The sequence below is a fragment of the Athene cunicularia genome, assembly GCF_003259725.1.
Source record: "Athene cunicularia isolate RWA chromosome 2 unlocalized genomic scaffold, athCun1 chr2_part1, whole genome shotgun sequence".
Lineage (NCBI taxonomy): Eukaryota > Metazoa > Chordata > Aves > Strigiformes > Strigidae > Athene > Athene cunicularia.
Window position 1 is genome coordinate 118,044,767 of NW_020799095.1, and position 15,938 is coordinate 118,060,704.

The 15,938-nt window shown below is 38.6% G+C and overlaps 1 protein-coding gene across 1 annotated transcript in view; it reads right to left on the reverse strand.

The window, feature by feature from the left end:
* SLCO5A1 (solute carrier organic anion transporter family member 5A1) overlaps positions 1-15,938 on the reverse strand; it is a 79,813-nt gene that overhangs the window by 32,951 nt on the left and 30,924 nt on the right. The window contains exons 2-4 of the mRNA XM_026842121.1: positions 15,332-15,464; positions 8,746-8,972; positions 780-944 (exon numbers count right to left, since the gene is read on the reverse strand). Of these exons, the coding sequence (XP_026697922.1) occupies positions 780-944; positions 8,746-8,972; positions 15,332-15,464 (525 nt within the window). The remainder of the gene's footprint in view (positions 1-779; positions 945-8,745; positions 8,973-15,331; positions 15,465-15,938) is intronic.

A 15,938-nucleotide genomic window follows, 5' to 3' on the forward strand; every position in this document is an offset into this window, starting at 1 on the left:
GTCTTTGATGCAGTTAGGAAAGAAGGGAGATAATCTGTATGACATGAGCCTCAATTCTGCACAACATTTTGGCCCCTTTCCCTAGGGAAGTTCCCATCTTTCCCTCCTGCAGAGCTGTAAGAAGCTTAAAATTTTGTGGTTTATAGTTCTGTTAGAAGTTAGACTTGGCTGTACGACGCTGCGGCAGCAGGGAAAGTGATATACATGCTAAAAAAGGGTCTCAGACCTGAAATGACAGGTGAGGGAGGATTTGGGGAGCTCTTCTGACCAGACTTGTTGTGCACTCAGTGTTAATAAGTAAATAAGGAGAAAACCACCAGCCTGAAGGGGAGACATAACTGAAGGATGGAACAGAAACTGGGAAACATCACTGGGGAAAAAAGAAAGATGAGGATATTTTAAAGATCAAAGAGGAAGCAAAATTCACAGAAAATAAGAACTTTAAAAAATCTTTTAAGGCGCACAAATTACAGTAATGCCTGTAGGTTTTCTAACTTGGTTTTGTTGCTTTTTTCCCCCTTGAAGACCATTAGCATACCAGGAAAAGTATGTCTAGGCTTATGTAAAAAACCCCAGGCCTGTAACAGTATAAATGGGTTCATATTTTACTAAACACATAGAGCAAACATCAAAAAACAGCCTGAATATCTAACCAAATGCACAAAACTGGATCCAATCACCTGTTCTAACAAGCATGTTTTGGGTTCATTTCCTACACTGATTCATTTCATTTGTCAAAGAACACCAACCCTTGCAAGGTTACACTACGCTACACTTACCAGTGTAGATGCTGGCATTGGAAGCTGGGATGCCAAACTGTGACTCGATGAACTTGGGAATGAAGGTAATAAAAGCTGTGACAATGGCACTCTCAGCTGTGTATGACAAACTCACAAAAAGGAATGTCATGTTGCTTAAGATCCTGACAGCTGCTCTTGGAAGCTCTATAAAATGACAAAAATGACAAACGAATGTTACAAATAATAAGCGAGAAACAAAAGCAAACTGAAACAAAACAAATTTATTTTCTTTGAGATGGACTGGCAATAATGGCTTGCTGCATCTGGCTACATTTGCTAAGCAGAAGGGGGAGTGCATTTTTGGGATTGCAGTCTTTGCTGTCTGCTCTTACCCTATCTCACTGCATTGCCCCGGGGCTGCAGTCCCACTTTTCACAAACACAACTGAGGTCAGTTTTCACAAAACCATCTGAAGAAACAGGCTCTACAAAGTAACTCTATAAAGGAAAGAAAAACAGCTACACAATGTAGTGATTTTGGAATTATTCTGATGTATTATTTTGAAATTTTCCATAAGATAACACATATCACACTGCTGAACCAACAGTACTGAGTTTTGCACCCCATAGGAGGAAAACAGATCACATACTCCCCCTGTAACTCTCTGCTTCAAGGACAACACTTGGAAAGCTGGGATAATACTATAATTTGGAAAGGAAACCAAAAGATTTTTAATTAAACATTTTTCTATATAATTTGAATCTATTTACAATAGATGCAGACAAAGCATACTGAAAAAATTATGTCAATGATATCAACGAATCTCAACATACTTCAGATACAACTCAATATTCTCAGAAGGGATAAAACAATCAATTAAAAATGAGAACACATCATTAACTTAAATTGAAAAAGCATTCATAGATGTTGCAAGTATCCTCAGATCAAACATCAAAAGCCCATGAAATTCAGCACTGTAGTTAAAAGAAACATTTAAATACTTTTAATTCAAACCTGTAGTGACGTCAAATTATCGTTACAAGATGATAATAACTCCATTCAAGACTTAATTTTTTCCAGATTATGTGGCATGATTTTAAACTTTTTTTTTTTCCTTGGGGCTTCTACTGAGATCAGATCTTCTGTTCAAGTATTATATCTAACCTACTATGGTCTGGACTTTTTCATTTGCTTTTCACTTCATACAGAAATTGAATGCTGCTTGAATCAAAGCCCATCGAATTCAATGACAAGAGCACAACATGTTGAGTAAGAACTCCTGGGTAAAAATTTTATTGATGTTAAAGGTTGTCAAATCAAAAATCTGTCTCACTTTCTCCACTGACTCCAGTATGTTATCTGTATAAAAGCAAACAGAATTTAGACTCTTGTCATGTCAAAACTTGTCAGGCTGCAAATTAGCACCTAAGTTGTCTGACTGCATCCACTCTTAGCTTATGCCAGTCATCAAAATTTATATGGAATTTATTATGAGTACAGGGTTTATAATTTTAATGTAGTCAAATGATTTCTTGCTGCCTCTATGAAAAAAACATATTAAATGTTAAATACAAAATTTGGTGGAAATAAGTAATAAATAAATCATATTAAGAAGCACTCATATGTTTGAATCAATGTTTTCTACCACCTACAGGTTGTTGGGGTTTTTTTAAATCGATGTGGCACTGTTTAAAATAGAAGGACAGAAAGAAAGAAGATAACAGGAGTATGAGACAATAGAATATCAACATGAATATATGGAAACTGTAATGCAACTGTACACCTTCAGAAACTACATTACAGTAGCAAGTACATTTCAAAGATGAAATAACATCAGTATTTTTTGGCAAATATGCTGCATGTTTAAAATACAGCTGATCAAAATTTATCTCGTTCAAAAAGAAATTCAAGAGAGAAAAAATGAAAGACCTACAATACAATCAGATGTCAGCCTTCAAAACTCATCAGCTTTGGATTTGTGTCTATTTTTGGGTTGGCTTGTCTTGGGTTCACTGATGGGGGATTAAGATGCAAAGAGAAACTAAAGGGCAAGAGCCAAGATTCTCGAACCCAGCTTTTGCATCATATGCAGTTTATGAAAATGGCTGCCATAAAGCTGCAGCCAGGCAGCTATAGCAGGATTTTCCTGGGAACAAGGTACAGGATTGAGTGTTTCTCCCCCTGCAACAGGACCAAGTGGTTAGGACTGTGCTGCTGCAGCTGTGTGAAAGGAGTTGTGAAACAGAAAGAGGGGGTGCCAGGATTGGTCCTCCTGGAAACTGAGCTATCTGGTGACAGCTGCTCACCTGTGCTGAAAACATGTGGAGGAAAATAATAAGATATTCAGAAGACTGGACATCACAGAGAAAAATATCATTTTCTCAGGTTGATGAACTAAGTCCTCTGTAGAAATGAACTGGAAGTAACTTGGCCAAGAGTTGAGTCCAAGATCTTTGCATTATTTTAAAGGGCCTGGTCCAAATATCATAAAACCTGGTAAAACTGAGCTTCAGGAAAATGTCTGATTCAGAATTTTCGATCTAAAGATACTGAAGAACTAATTAAGTGAAGGACTAATTAGGTAAAGAACTGCAGAGCTAATGAACATTTTGCTCTGGTGTTCAGATATAGAGCTGTACTTTCTATTGACTCCTACTTGCATCTCATCTGAACACTCAGTCTAAAGGTCATTATTAATTTCAAAACTAATTAGTATTCTGAAATTGGATTTCTACTGATAAACAGATAAAACTCAGTGTCTTCGGATAAGCACAAGTTCTCTTACACCCATGTGAAGGATTCTTCAGAAAACAGCTCTGCTGATTACTGTAATTTTTGGCATGAAATAAACCAGATTATTCCTGCGTGCTGCACTAATACATACCACCTGGAGCAGTTGAGTGTTGAAGCTCTTTGTGATTTCTAAAGAGCAACTGTCTGATACACAAGTTAAAGTTGCTATATAGTAAGAAATTCGCAAATAAAAATACCTATTCAGAATTAGTTTTTCCCTGATTTCCTCCTATGATAATAGTCAAATCCTGCGTGACAAGAATCTGTATCATACTTCTGAATTTGAAAACCTGTAGTAAAAAGGCACTATAAATATCTTATGTCTTTCAATCATAGTAATTCTAGTAAAAAGCAAGAATGCATAAAACTTTAAACTTTATGTACTACATAATCAATCATGCATTTAAAACATTTCAATGTCATAATATTTTTGTGTGACTAGCCATAGGCCTAGGCTTTGATTTCAAGGTCATTGTTAAACCTGTCAGGTTCTGAATTTTGAGATGTCTTCAAAAACATCTCTTGTTTTTGCAAGTGAGCATCAGAAACAAACCTATGAGAACTTGCTGTTTCCTAAATTCTGTCATATACTTCTCTATTGATTACATTCCTAAAACTTCTTTCCTTAGTATCTTCCTTTTTTTATTTTTTAATAACTTAATATGTAACTAAGAGTAAATTGAAATCTGCCTTGCTGGACTGGTTTGCCAGTCTACTGGCAATTTTCTTCCCTTCATGGTCTTTGACAATATTTTTTCCCCAGTCAGTATTTGTTTTCTTTCACTGGTGTGCTGGACCACTGCTTGATTCATGGTAAGGGAAAAGGTAAGAAAAATCTGCAAGCAATACAAATATTTGTAAATACTGCTCTAAGCAAAACTCTTAAAGCTCTATAGACAATTTCAATAAAAACCCAAATAATTATGACTTAATACCTGTTGCTGTGCATCTAGCCTAAGGGGAACTAGGGGAATGAACCATCCCAGTCTACAGCACTGTCCTCTTGTATTCCATCAGCTGGGAGGAATGACGTAGATATTAGCTGAAGGACCTCCTCTCTGCTGGTGCTCTAAGCCTGGACAGCTCTATTCAAGTCTGCAGCTTTGAAGGACACTGTCTCCACACTGAGGTCTCAGGGGCAGCTTCTGCTCTCATGAAGTACAAAGCAGAGCCATGATTTGAGAATTTCTGATTTGTTTATCAGAATGGAAATGAGCATTTTCAGTCAAACACAACTACTTCAAATATATCTTGCATGAAGCTAACGACTAAATTCTAGAATAATATTTTGCCATGTATTTCATTTCATTATCTACTCACATATCATTTAAACAACTTCATTCAGCTTGATTCCTCAAGCATTTTCAGGACATGCCTTAAGTACCTGGGTGTTGGTCAGACTGTTGAACAGCCCCTAATATTCCATCAGGAGTAGGGAGGTTCAGAGTGAGTTTGATTTGATTATTACTTTTGTTAATTTGATTTAGAGCGGGTCCTCGAGGCTCCAGCTAACACTACTCATCACTGCATGGGGCCATGCCAACCTTTTCTATTTTGAGCTCTTCAGGATGGCCTAAGAAAGGGTGAGGGGGGGAGCGACTCGCTCAAGGTCAGTGGCACAGCAGGATCTCCAGCCCACAGTCTGCTGAACTGTGACATTTACAGCGCTCACCGAGCGCCCCCACACACAGACCACTGTCTCCACCTCCTCTTCTGATCTCTGCCAACTAATCTTTGGGTACTGCAGAAACTCCAATCCAGACCCTTAGGAAAGCGCTGCAGTGGGCTTACGCTACAGCCACAAGCCCCTCGGGAGCTTCTTTTACCTTTGCTGATGCCCTGACAGGCATTATTATCCTGTTTCCATCCCTGGCAGGAACGGACTGTGAAGGGCATACAACACCTGACAGATATGAAAAGGCAGACAGGAATATTCCACATTTAAGAAAGGGCTGTACACAGGGACAAAACTCAAAACATTAAAAAAATCTGAAAGACTACAAAATACATGTAATGAATTAATACCCTTCATATTAGATCAGTACATTTAGGTATTATATACATTTGCTTTCTTTACGCTTCCCCTTTATTCAATTGCACAGTTTCATTATAGTGGTAAGAGGGACTGCAGATACAATTACCATGGTACAAAACCCTCAGGGTACCAAAGTAATAAATGAAAACAGTGGTTTTGTCTGCTCAGGTTCATGATTTATCTGCAAGTATGGGATTGAACCGTGGCTTCTTCATTATAAATCTCCTCTAGCTCACGTTATCTACACTACCTCTGTTTCTCCCAATAAACTATATGAAATTCTCTTCCTCCTGTGACCTATTTAATGTTTTATTTAATACTTTTTATACCCGCCTCAGAAGCATTTTCCCTCTCACATTTTTTACTTGCAACATAAATAAGAAAAGACTGAATTCCAAGCCCTTGCATCGTGAAACATGAGAAAAAGCAGAGATAACTGTATTTTTATCTGATCTCAGCTCTTTCATGGGCCAAAATAAAGCTCAGGTCACTGAAGCTGAAGGCTGCTTGCAGATGGAGACAGTTTTGGTTTATTTCTTCAGCCCCTACTGGCAGCCATGGCAGGAAAAAAAGACCCGTCCCTCTCCCATCATGCCTTTTCGATTCCTTTTCATTCATCTAGAGAACTAACTTACATGAAACTAAGACAAGTTACAGCAGGGCGAGAATCACTTTGCCGGGCTTCCCAGGTAAGACAACATCTTACCAGAACATCAAAACACACAGTTTCTTTCTGAGACTTTCTTTACCAAAGCAGCACAGATTTTACAGATTTAAAGGCACTGACCTCTGGCATAGTAGACTACGAAATCACTGATATTTATTAGTACATAACAGAAGATGTGACCTACTAAATCATCAGTCTCATGACTACTGCCTAAGTGGAGTTTCTGCCCATGGTGCTATAAAAAGATGAAGTCTTGAAATTCAATGGGAAGTATAAAATGTACATTGCCTCTCAGAAGAAGCAATGCTAAATGACTTAGACACATGCAATCCTTTTTTCCTTCCCATTATAAACAAAATTACCTCAACTGAGAAGCTTGAGGCATGATCTCATTCCATAAAGCCCACTTAAACTTGAAAAATAATTAAATGATAGTGCATTCCTGCTGCAGGCCCTCTTTGCTAGGGTAAATGACACCTAATGGGAAAGCTATTATCAGCTTAGAGCAAAATACTTTTCTCTGTGTTATCTTGACTTGCTTGGTATCTTTCTGACATGTGGAATACAATGCTGCTTTTCACTGTTCGATGTGGTGAAGTTTCTCCCCTAGAGAAAATGAAAAGTTTTGTATATGAAAAGCTCTAATTTGGTAGCTCCATGAATATTTTAATATAAGATTTTGTAGAAGGTACGGTACACATTTAGGCAGATACATATCAAAGCAACACATGTTAAAATGAGATATACAGAAGTTTTCATTTCTGGGAAAAAACGTACTAGGAAATGCTCTCCTAAGAGAGTACTTGTTTGCTGTGTATCTGCTGTGCCTGTAGTGACACAACATGACCTGGAAGGTGAAATCATGTACAGAAACAGAGAACCAATATCAGCAAACTCATCCAAACGCAGAATTTGTCTGAACACCTCTATCTTTTCCAGGCACACCTAAAGGATGAACCAGTCCTTCTGTTGTGGCACTGCCTGCAATGATTAGGAAGGAGCCCAGAAAAGACTGAACTCCCCTTTTCCACTTCCCTAAGTTAGTGAAAAAACCTTGACAGGAATAGCCCAGAACTACTTTTACTAATCAAAGGCCAGTAGGCTCGAAAGCCAAAAATACCCCACACCTAGTTTTATGGATTTAGGAGAAATCATGTATGGGGACCCACAAATATGGGGAATAGAGTCTTCAAAGAAGGAAGCTAGCATGCTTTTCTTGTTTCTCCACTGCTTTTTTACCTACTTTGCAAACAAAGGGAGAACATGGTTCTGAAAGATCTGATGGTGCAGGTTTGCCTTGCTTGCTCTGTGCCTTGATTAAGATGCTGGTTTGTAAGCTAGTAAAATCACCATAAGCAAACTCTGGTCTCCTGTTTTTTTCTTTACTTCCACAGAAATTAACAGTAACTTTAGGTACTCTGAGACTATAGGTGCAAATGCAGTGTAGAGCAAATCAATATGCACGTGTGCAAACACTACTTAGAATTACACTGGTTTTGCTAAGCCTTGCCTACTCAATATAAAGAGTGATCAAAAATATATCATTAAAAAATCTGCCAGTCATTATATCCTGGACTGATACCCAATGAAAAAGTAACATTAATGTTCATGTCAACAAACACTTAAAGTTTTGAGTTCAAATTACATCTAATGGTACGAATGACATTTCATGGCTTCCCCTAGTCCCATTGCATTCGTTAGGCTATCACAAAATGGAACAACCAGCATTCATATCATGAAATCCAAGGACACAACAGCATTAAGACACATTCATTCTTGTCCTACACTATTCAACATTATGACACTGTTAAGCCTATACTGTCAACTCCAAATGTATATGCTTCACACAAATTATTTTTTACCACTGTCCTCTCCACAGCATTTTATCAATGACTACTACTTACTGTAAAATTTCACATTAACAATTTACTTTTTAAATAAAATAAAAATCTCTACCCCTTGTCAATCTTTTGATCCTTTAGTTTCAAAATTACCACAGGTTTAATTTGTCCTAGTCTTCTGAAGATAAATAGCTTGCAGTATAAAACAGTCAGGAAAGGCATATGAAACAACTAAGCTTTCTCAATTAACTTACCTAAACGCATGAATGCAATTGAACTAACATACTAGAATTTTTTTTACTTGTTTCACTTGTAATTTTTTTAGAACAGTACTTCATTCTATGAAGGACATCTTAAAGCAAGTATGACAGTTCTAAACTGTAAGGTATACAAATATATCTGGTAATAGAGGTCCTATAACGATAGGAAACAGGCTACCTGGTTTTTACAGGTGCACATTAAACACTTCAATAATTTAAGTAAATGGATGTCTTACACTCATCACTGCATTTTGTAATTATAGAGGACAATCATCTATTAAAATCTCAATAGCAGAATGTAATATTTAGATACAGGATGTCAAAACTCTGCCTTCAATTACACTCACATGATCCTAGATGACCCTGTATACAAAATCTAAATCACTTAAAAATTAAAAACAAACTTCACCTTTAACATTCTTTCCAAATCCCATAGAGGCAGGAACTGCACTGTCTGCTTGTATTTTGCTATTTGTTTTCTCTTTCTTTACTTCATCATCACTTGAAACATCGTCAGAGTTCATCTTCTTTTTCTTTTTCTTTTTTTTATGTCGAGGAGGGAGCTTTTTCGGGAAGGTAAACATGGGAAATATCACAAGGAGCATTGCAATGGCACAAAGGAGAAATCCACTCCACCTAATGCCAGGAGACAAGAACAGAAATGAAAGTCAATACATTACATGAACTAAAAAATCCAAGTGATTATTACAGGCTGTACTGGCTGGACATATATTTTGAAAAATATGGAACATTGACATTAAGAGTAAAGGACTGGAGTGGGGGAGAGCCTTCACTGCACTAATACACTTAATTAGAAAATGTTTCTGTTGGCTTGTATACTGATAAAGTCATTTATCCAGAACCCATCAAATATTATGAAATAGTGTCAGCTTTAAGTTCCCGTAAAATTTCACTTTTGATAATTATTCCGTACCAAGTGCTAAGAAGTAGATACTCACTTTTACTTTGCCTTTCTTGCATAACTCCCAGTAAAGCAATATGGTATTCCTCTGGAGAACATGAAAAAAATTATCCACAGCACAAGAAGATATAATGTCCAGATGGATACATCAGGGCTAAATCTGCTGGTTTCCAGTGCCTACCTCTCACTGTCCTGACTGTCCAATTCTCTCCCCTCCCAAAGAAGAGCTCCTAAAGCCTGATTGCAAATAACTGACGTGTTGCAGTTCATGCCAGGGTTTATGTCTAAAACTTTCCAGTTCTGTTCTGTGACCACAACCTGAAATATCCCTTCACAGAGAATTTTCTCTTCTCTCCCTGTGTCTTATATGAACAGGATATAAACAACCCTGCAATGATCCCTTGGCTCACACGGAATGACTTGGGACATACCCACACAGAAGGCAATGTATGGAATGCCAGAAAAGTGCCCTTCAGACTGCAGGCATACAGTTACCCTCTCTGAGGCCGAGAAACTTAATGAACTTTACCACAGCACCATACATGGGCAAAAGGGCCTTACTAGAAAGTACTGTAGAGTTAACCTTCTGCAGTCAGAAGGCTGATAGTAGAGTATCACATAACATAATTTCTCCTTTAAGTTCATCTCGTAGTGACAGACTCCCAGGAATCATGGATAAACTCACACTGATGCTGCCATAAAAAAGGATGACCTCAGAATTCACCCAAAGACTTCTTCTCATGTCCTGAAAGTACAATTCTCACTATATACTAATGTAATTGTATTGGGTTTATGTAGTAAGGTTTTGGTAGGGGGGTCGGGGCTGCAGGGGTGCTTCTGTGAGATGACACCATGAGCTGCCTCCATGTCGGACAGAGCCAGCTCCAGACAGCTACAAACCAGACCCACTACTGCCCATCAGTGATGCTGGTGGCACCTCTGTGGTAACTTATTTAAGAAAGGGTAAAAAACGCTCCACAGCAGCTGTGTGAGGGGAGTGAGAAAATGTGGGATAAACAGCCCTGCAGACACAAAGACGAAGAGAAGAAGGAAGGGGAAGTAGTACTCCAGGCACTGCAGCAGAAAGTCCCCTGCAGACCCCGGACAAGATGATGTAATGCAGGTTGTTCTCCTGCAGCCCATGGATGTCCACGTTAAAGCAGAGATCCACCTGCAGCCTGTGGTGAACCCACGCTGGAGCAGGCTCCTGGCAGGACCTGTGACCCATAGGGGACCCACGCTGGAGCAGTCTGATCCTGAAGGACTGCACCCTGTGGAAAGGACCCATGCTGGAGCAGTTAATGAAAGACTGTCTCCCATGGGAAAGACCCCACACTGAAGCAGGGGAAGAGTACGAGGAGGAAGGAGCAGCAGAGGCAAAGTGTATTGAACTGCCCAGAACTCCCACTCCTTGTCTCCCTGAACCACTTGGGAGGAGGAGGTAGAACAGTTGGGAGTGAAGTTGAGCCTTGGAAGAAGGGAGGGGTGGGTGGAAAGTGTTTGTAGTTTTGTTTTTAATACTTAACTATCCTACTCTGTATTAACTGACAATAAATCAAATTAATTTCCCTAAGTCAAGTCTGTTTTGCCCATGATGGTAATTGGTGAGTTCTCCCTGTCCTTGTCTCGACCCACAAGCTTTTTGTCATATTTTCTCTTGCTGTTGAGGTGAGGCAGGAGGGAGTCAAAGAGCAGTTGGGTGGGCAACTGGCAGCCAGCCAAGGTCAACACGCACACCCACCCCACAACCTACACCAGTGTTTCGAAGTTTCACTGAAATCATTCACGTTACTGCAATATCAAACCATGACAATGGAAAATGGAAGCTCTTTGCCTTCAAATCACAGCTTACAGAACAATCTTTTTGTACATCCTTTACACTTAAAAAAGGAAGCTACAACAGGAACATACTAATTACATATTTGTTCAAATTTTAAAGATTTAAAAGTATTGAGTAGACAGGATTACCTGCACAAGAAACAAAACCATTTTAATTCATATTGTAATGCCAAGACATTGCAAATTACATTTTTTAATGAAGAAAAATTCATATGCATGTATAATGGTTTGTGTGGTAAATGGTTATGCAAAGGCAAACACCAAACAAACAGCCATGAGTAACACCTTTTTTGTTAGAAAGATTATGTGTGAAGCTTTTCTGAGGCACATCTAAGTGACTGAAAGTCTTAACTAGTTTTGATATTATGTAAACAGAAAATCCTCTATTCATTCATTTTAGCTGATAACATACATGGATTAGAAACCAGACTTTTAGGAGGATTAGTCAGCACTATCAGTCAGGGAATAAATCAGTTGACTGTATAAAAATGTAGTAACATTCCGTTCAGGATCTCAAAGGCAGAAGCTGAAGAGGTACTGATCAAAGAAACAATCTGTGGTAATAACAGGCAGAAACCTGAAACCATCCACTCAGCGGGAAACAGTAAAGGAGACAGTGCCTGTGATACAGCGTGAGATGAAATTCAAATCCAAAGGGACCATTATGACAGCATACTGAGTGCTGGAAATGTCACAAATTCAGCACTGGATGCAATATCAGCAACATCTACACCACATTTTCCTGCAGAAATATCAAAGAACTAGGAAACAGACAAAAGGGGATATCAAAAATAATAAAAATGCCTACAATGGGAAATGAGAGGTCAGAACAGGATCTGTATTAATTTAAAAGCCCTTGATTTTTTGTCTTCTAATGTCAAAGAAAATATGCAGGACAATACCTCAAAGGCATCTGCACAAGCCTTAGGACCTCAAATAAAAGCAATTAAAGCCACGGAAGGACCAGACAGTGCTGGAGCAATTCCTTTAAACTTCTTGTGTGGAATGCCGATGAAAGACTATATGGGAAGATCCAAGTATTAAACAGATTCAGAACTAGGCAATCACTCAGAAAAGTGTCAGCAAAAGAAAATTTTATTCAAAGCACCTGACAGACTGCCAAGGGCTACTCCACAACTAATGAGATCCTATGGCACATTAACAGTTCTCAAAGACATCAACATGATGGATGATTTCTAACAGATACCTACAGTTACCACATTTGAATAAAAAGCAGTTCTAAACATTTGACAGGCTGGCATAAAGAGCTGGCCTGTAATTTAGCCCAGAGCATCTACAGAAAGCCCGGGTGTCCAAAACTCAGGAGCACAAACCCAAGTTCTATGAAACTCAAGGAAGAATCTGATCAGAAATAACCCTGAGAAATAACCACTTAGTTTGTTTATCAGGTTTCACAAGAGATAAACCAAGTTACCTGTCCTGCATATATGTAATATACTTCTTAGAATGGAACACCTTAAGCAAAAAATAGGCTTTACTGCAATTTTTGTTGCCATATATCATAGTTCTTGTACTTACTATTTTGTCTGTAATCATTACTTCCCTTAATAATGGATTTTTTTCACAGAGTCCCTGCAATGTTAGAAACCTTACAGCTATAATAAAGGAAAGATGGGAATCAAAGACACTAATTCACTTCAAAGGAGACAAGGCTGAGAAAACTCAAATATGTCTGCCTATTAACTTATCTCAGCTGCACCTTACTTTTAAAAAGCGTGTCAGCTGAATTAAGTGCTAGACTACTCTTATATTTCAAATTGTTAGATTACATAAAAAAACTTGGCTATGCAGCACTTCCCTGCAAGGAGAAAATGTCATGGTCCCAGAAAATAGATTTCATTAGAATGCAAGTCTACACTTCCCGAGCTCTCTGCATCTGAGCAGTCAGTGAGTAGCAAGGGACAAAGGACCACTCCTCACAGCACGAGTTTTCATTTTAATGGAAAGATAAAGCTTCGGGAAGAGAAATGAGAATAAGGTGCAGATTCTATGAAAACCTCAAAACTTTTATGAGAGACCATCACAGATTGTGAAACAAATTATCAGAGATCGGATAGCAGGGAATTTTCTCTTTAGAAATTAAAGAGAGAAGAAATTGAGAGAGTCAAAAATTAGAGTAATACAAGAACCAGGAACATCCTTCAAGGAAAGCCAGACTCTACAGATTTAATCAGCATGATGGAATAAGGAAACTTTGAATGACTTCTACTTTTCTATGTTGGCTAGAATACGACTCGCCTTCTGAGATCCTGTGACAGCTTATTTCCTGCCCTTGGCTTCGATCAGATTTGCACCACCTCTGCTGGCACCCCCGTGCAAAGTTGAAATCACCAAGATACTCATTCAGGTGACATTAAACCTTGAAGAAACATAAAATCTATTTATCAATTTGACATAAAATCTGAATGCACAAACAAGGCTCTTTTCCCTATTTTGCTTGTAATGTCTGGTACAGTAGATGTTCTTAAAGCCTACCCACAGAAACAGTTGTAATAAGTGACTTCTCACCACTTCTGCCATGGAGCTCTGTGGTTACAGCATTCTGCTGGTACTGGGCATCCATCCCTGTCACTCACTCTTTTGAGAGAGGGTAGATAAACTTGTTATTCATGAGCAAGAACACACTTTTTTTGTCCAATCTCTTACGCATTTGGCTATGAAAACGTTGCATATATATCCAAGCTAGCTTTAAAGGAGCTGTAGTGAATGTCCATCGGCTGCGACACAGAGCCTGATGCAAATGGTCCAAGAAGCAGTAAATTCATGTCTCTGATGCTTTGGTTATTTTACCTTCACCAGAGCTGTTCAAGCTAAAATTCACACACATATGCCCCCATGATAAGACAGTTTTATCAGTGGTTGCATTGTAGATAAAGTCAAAAGCTTACCCCACATTCGTATAGGTCCACTGATTTCAATTAACAAATATATTTATGGGCCTGTTCATGATTTCTGTTTAAAAGTAATGATCAGATGCTGATTACCAGTTCTGACATGTCCTTAATAACACATGAAACATAAGAATTTTATGAAGAACGTATAATATTTTGCTTTGATTTCAAATCTTTTATTCAAGGATAGTCAAAGCCTGGTTTTGACACTGTAGCACATTCACAGGAGTAATCTTTTCTGTGAATACATATGAGAGTACAGAGTTGTTAACCTCAAGGTCACAGGTTAACTGAGCACTCAGGTTTGCCTTTCTCTCTCTGAAAATTTGGCTAGAGAGTCCTGTACAGCAATGCTCTCGGACTAAGTAAGACAAATAAAGCAGGACAAAATCTTCAAAATTTTAAGAACACTCCAAAGAGATAATTTTTCACATCAAATGAGAGATCACAGCCGGACAAATAGAAATGGATACAGTCTGACTACGATAGTGCAGTGATAAACACTAACCCAGTGCACAAGAACTGACACTGCACCCTACACCTACAAAGTAGAGGTCTCCTCCTGGAATAATGAACTTAAGCCTTTTCTAGACTTGCACAAAAATTTCAAGGCAGATTTATGAATTATCTGAGAAAAGCTAGGTCTCCTCAAGACCTGCTTCCTCAAAGAGGTATTTTCCAAGGAGGCCCAAAAAACTGCCCAAAGAAACCAGCTAACAATTATGGCCATTACATCTCAGCACCATTGGAAGCCTACTATTAACTAGAGAATAATGTGATGTTTTTCATCATCTGCAGCCTAAACATGAGCCATCACCCTGAGAAACAAGACTGGAAAGGCCATGTTCTGACCCCATTCTATCTCCTCCTGGACCAGGGTAAATGAAGTCTGCCATTTCTCACCTGGGCAGCAGAGCTCAGTGTTTTGTGCTGCCTGCTTTGGAAAACCAAAGAAGGGATTAACCCACCTTTCAGCAGGAAGGGCTCAGCCCTGGGCACCAGCGATTCTTTATGGCCTCCTGCAACACAGCTATTCTATCCTGCCACCCCTGTACTGAATCCTGTCAGTCAGCACCTACAGCACTCAGAGCCAGTCCTGGAGCAGCCAAAACCAGGAGGTTTTCCACACAACGTGCCCATGCGCTTCTGTGAAAGTGTCCCCTCTCTGTCAGAGGCTAGTGTGTAGTACTCAACAGAAACCTCCTCTTCCTTGGTCTCCTTCTACAAACTTAAAGTAGCCCTCAAGGGATGTGATGGCCCAACCTGTCTCATTTCCCTACCAGCAATTCAGAGAGTAGTTTTGAAAAATGGTTGACCCTTACCAGTTTCCAATGAATCGGGGATCACTCTGGTCAATATAAACAGTTGTCCTAGGATCAACATAGAAACCAATAAGAAGTCCTCCTAGTAAGTATCCAGCTGCAGGACCAAGTGCTCCCATTACGTACATGATAGCTGAGGAAATAAAAGTTCACAATCGTAGATCAATAAAATAATGTTTTGATAGTTATTTAGATACAAAATCCAAAAGTAAAAGATGCCTCTTAAAGCAGGGAGTTTCATACCCCAAAACTTTCAGAGGCCTTTTTTTGTAATCTTCAAAGGCAGCAACTTCTACATAAGTACCATTGATAAGAAAATTACTGCTTTCTGTATTTTTCAGTCAAATCATGTATGGAAGTATATATTACTCAGTATTTTGGATGGAAACCATACTTGACTTTGACAGTATTTTTCATATTTGGTAACATTTCCATTGAATCAAAACAATATTGAATACATAAATAGAAAAAATATAATTAATGGTAAGCAAACAGAAAAGCAAAGGACAAAAATTGTGTAAGATACCAAAGAACAAAGTGCATCATTCCAGCTTAGTTACCATCAGACTAATACTAGATTTAGAAGAACCATAAAAGTTAAGAAACA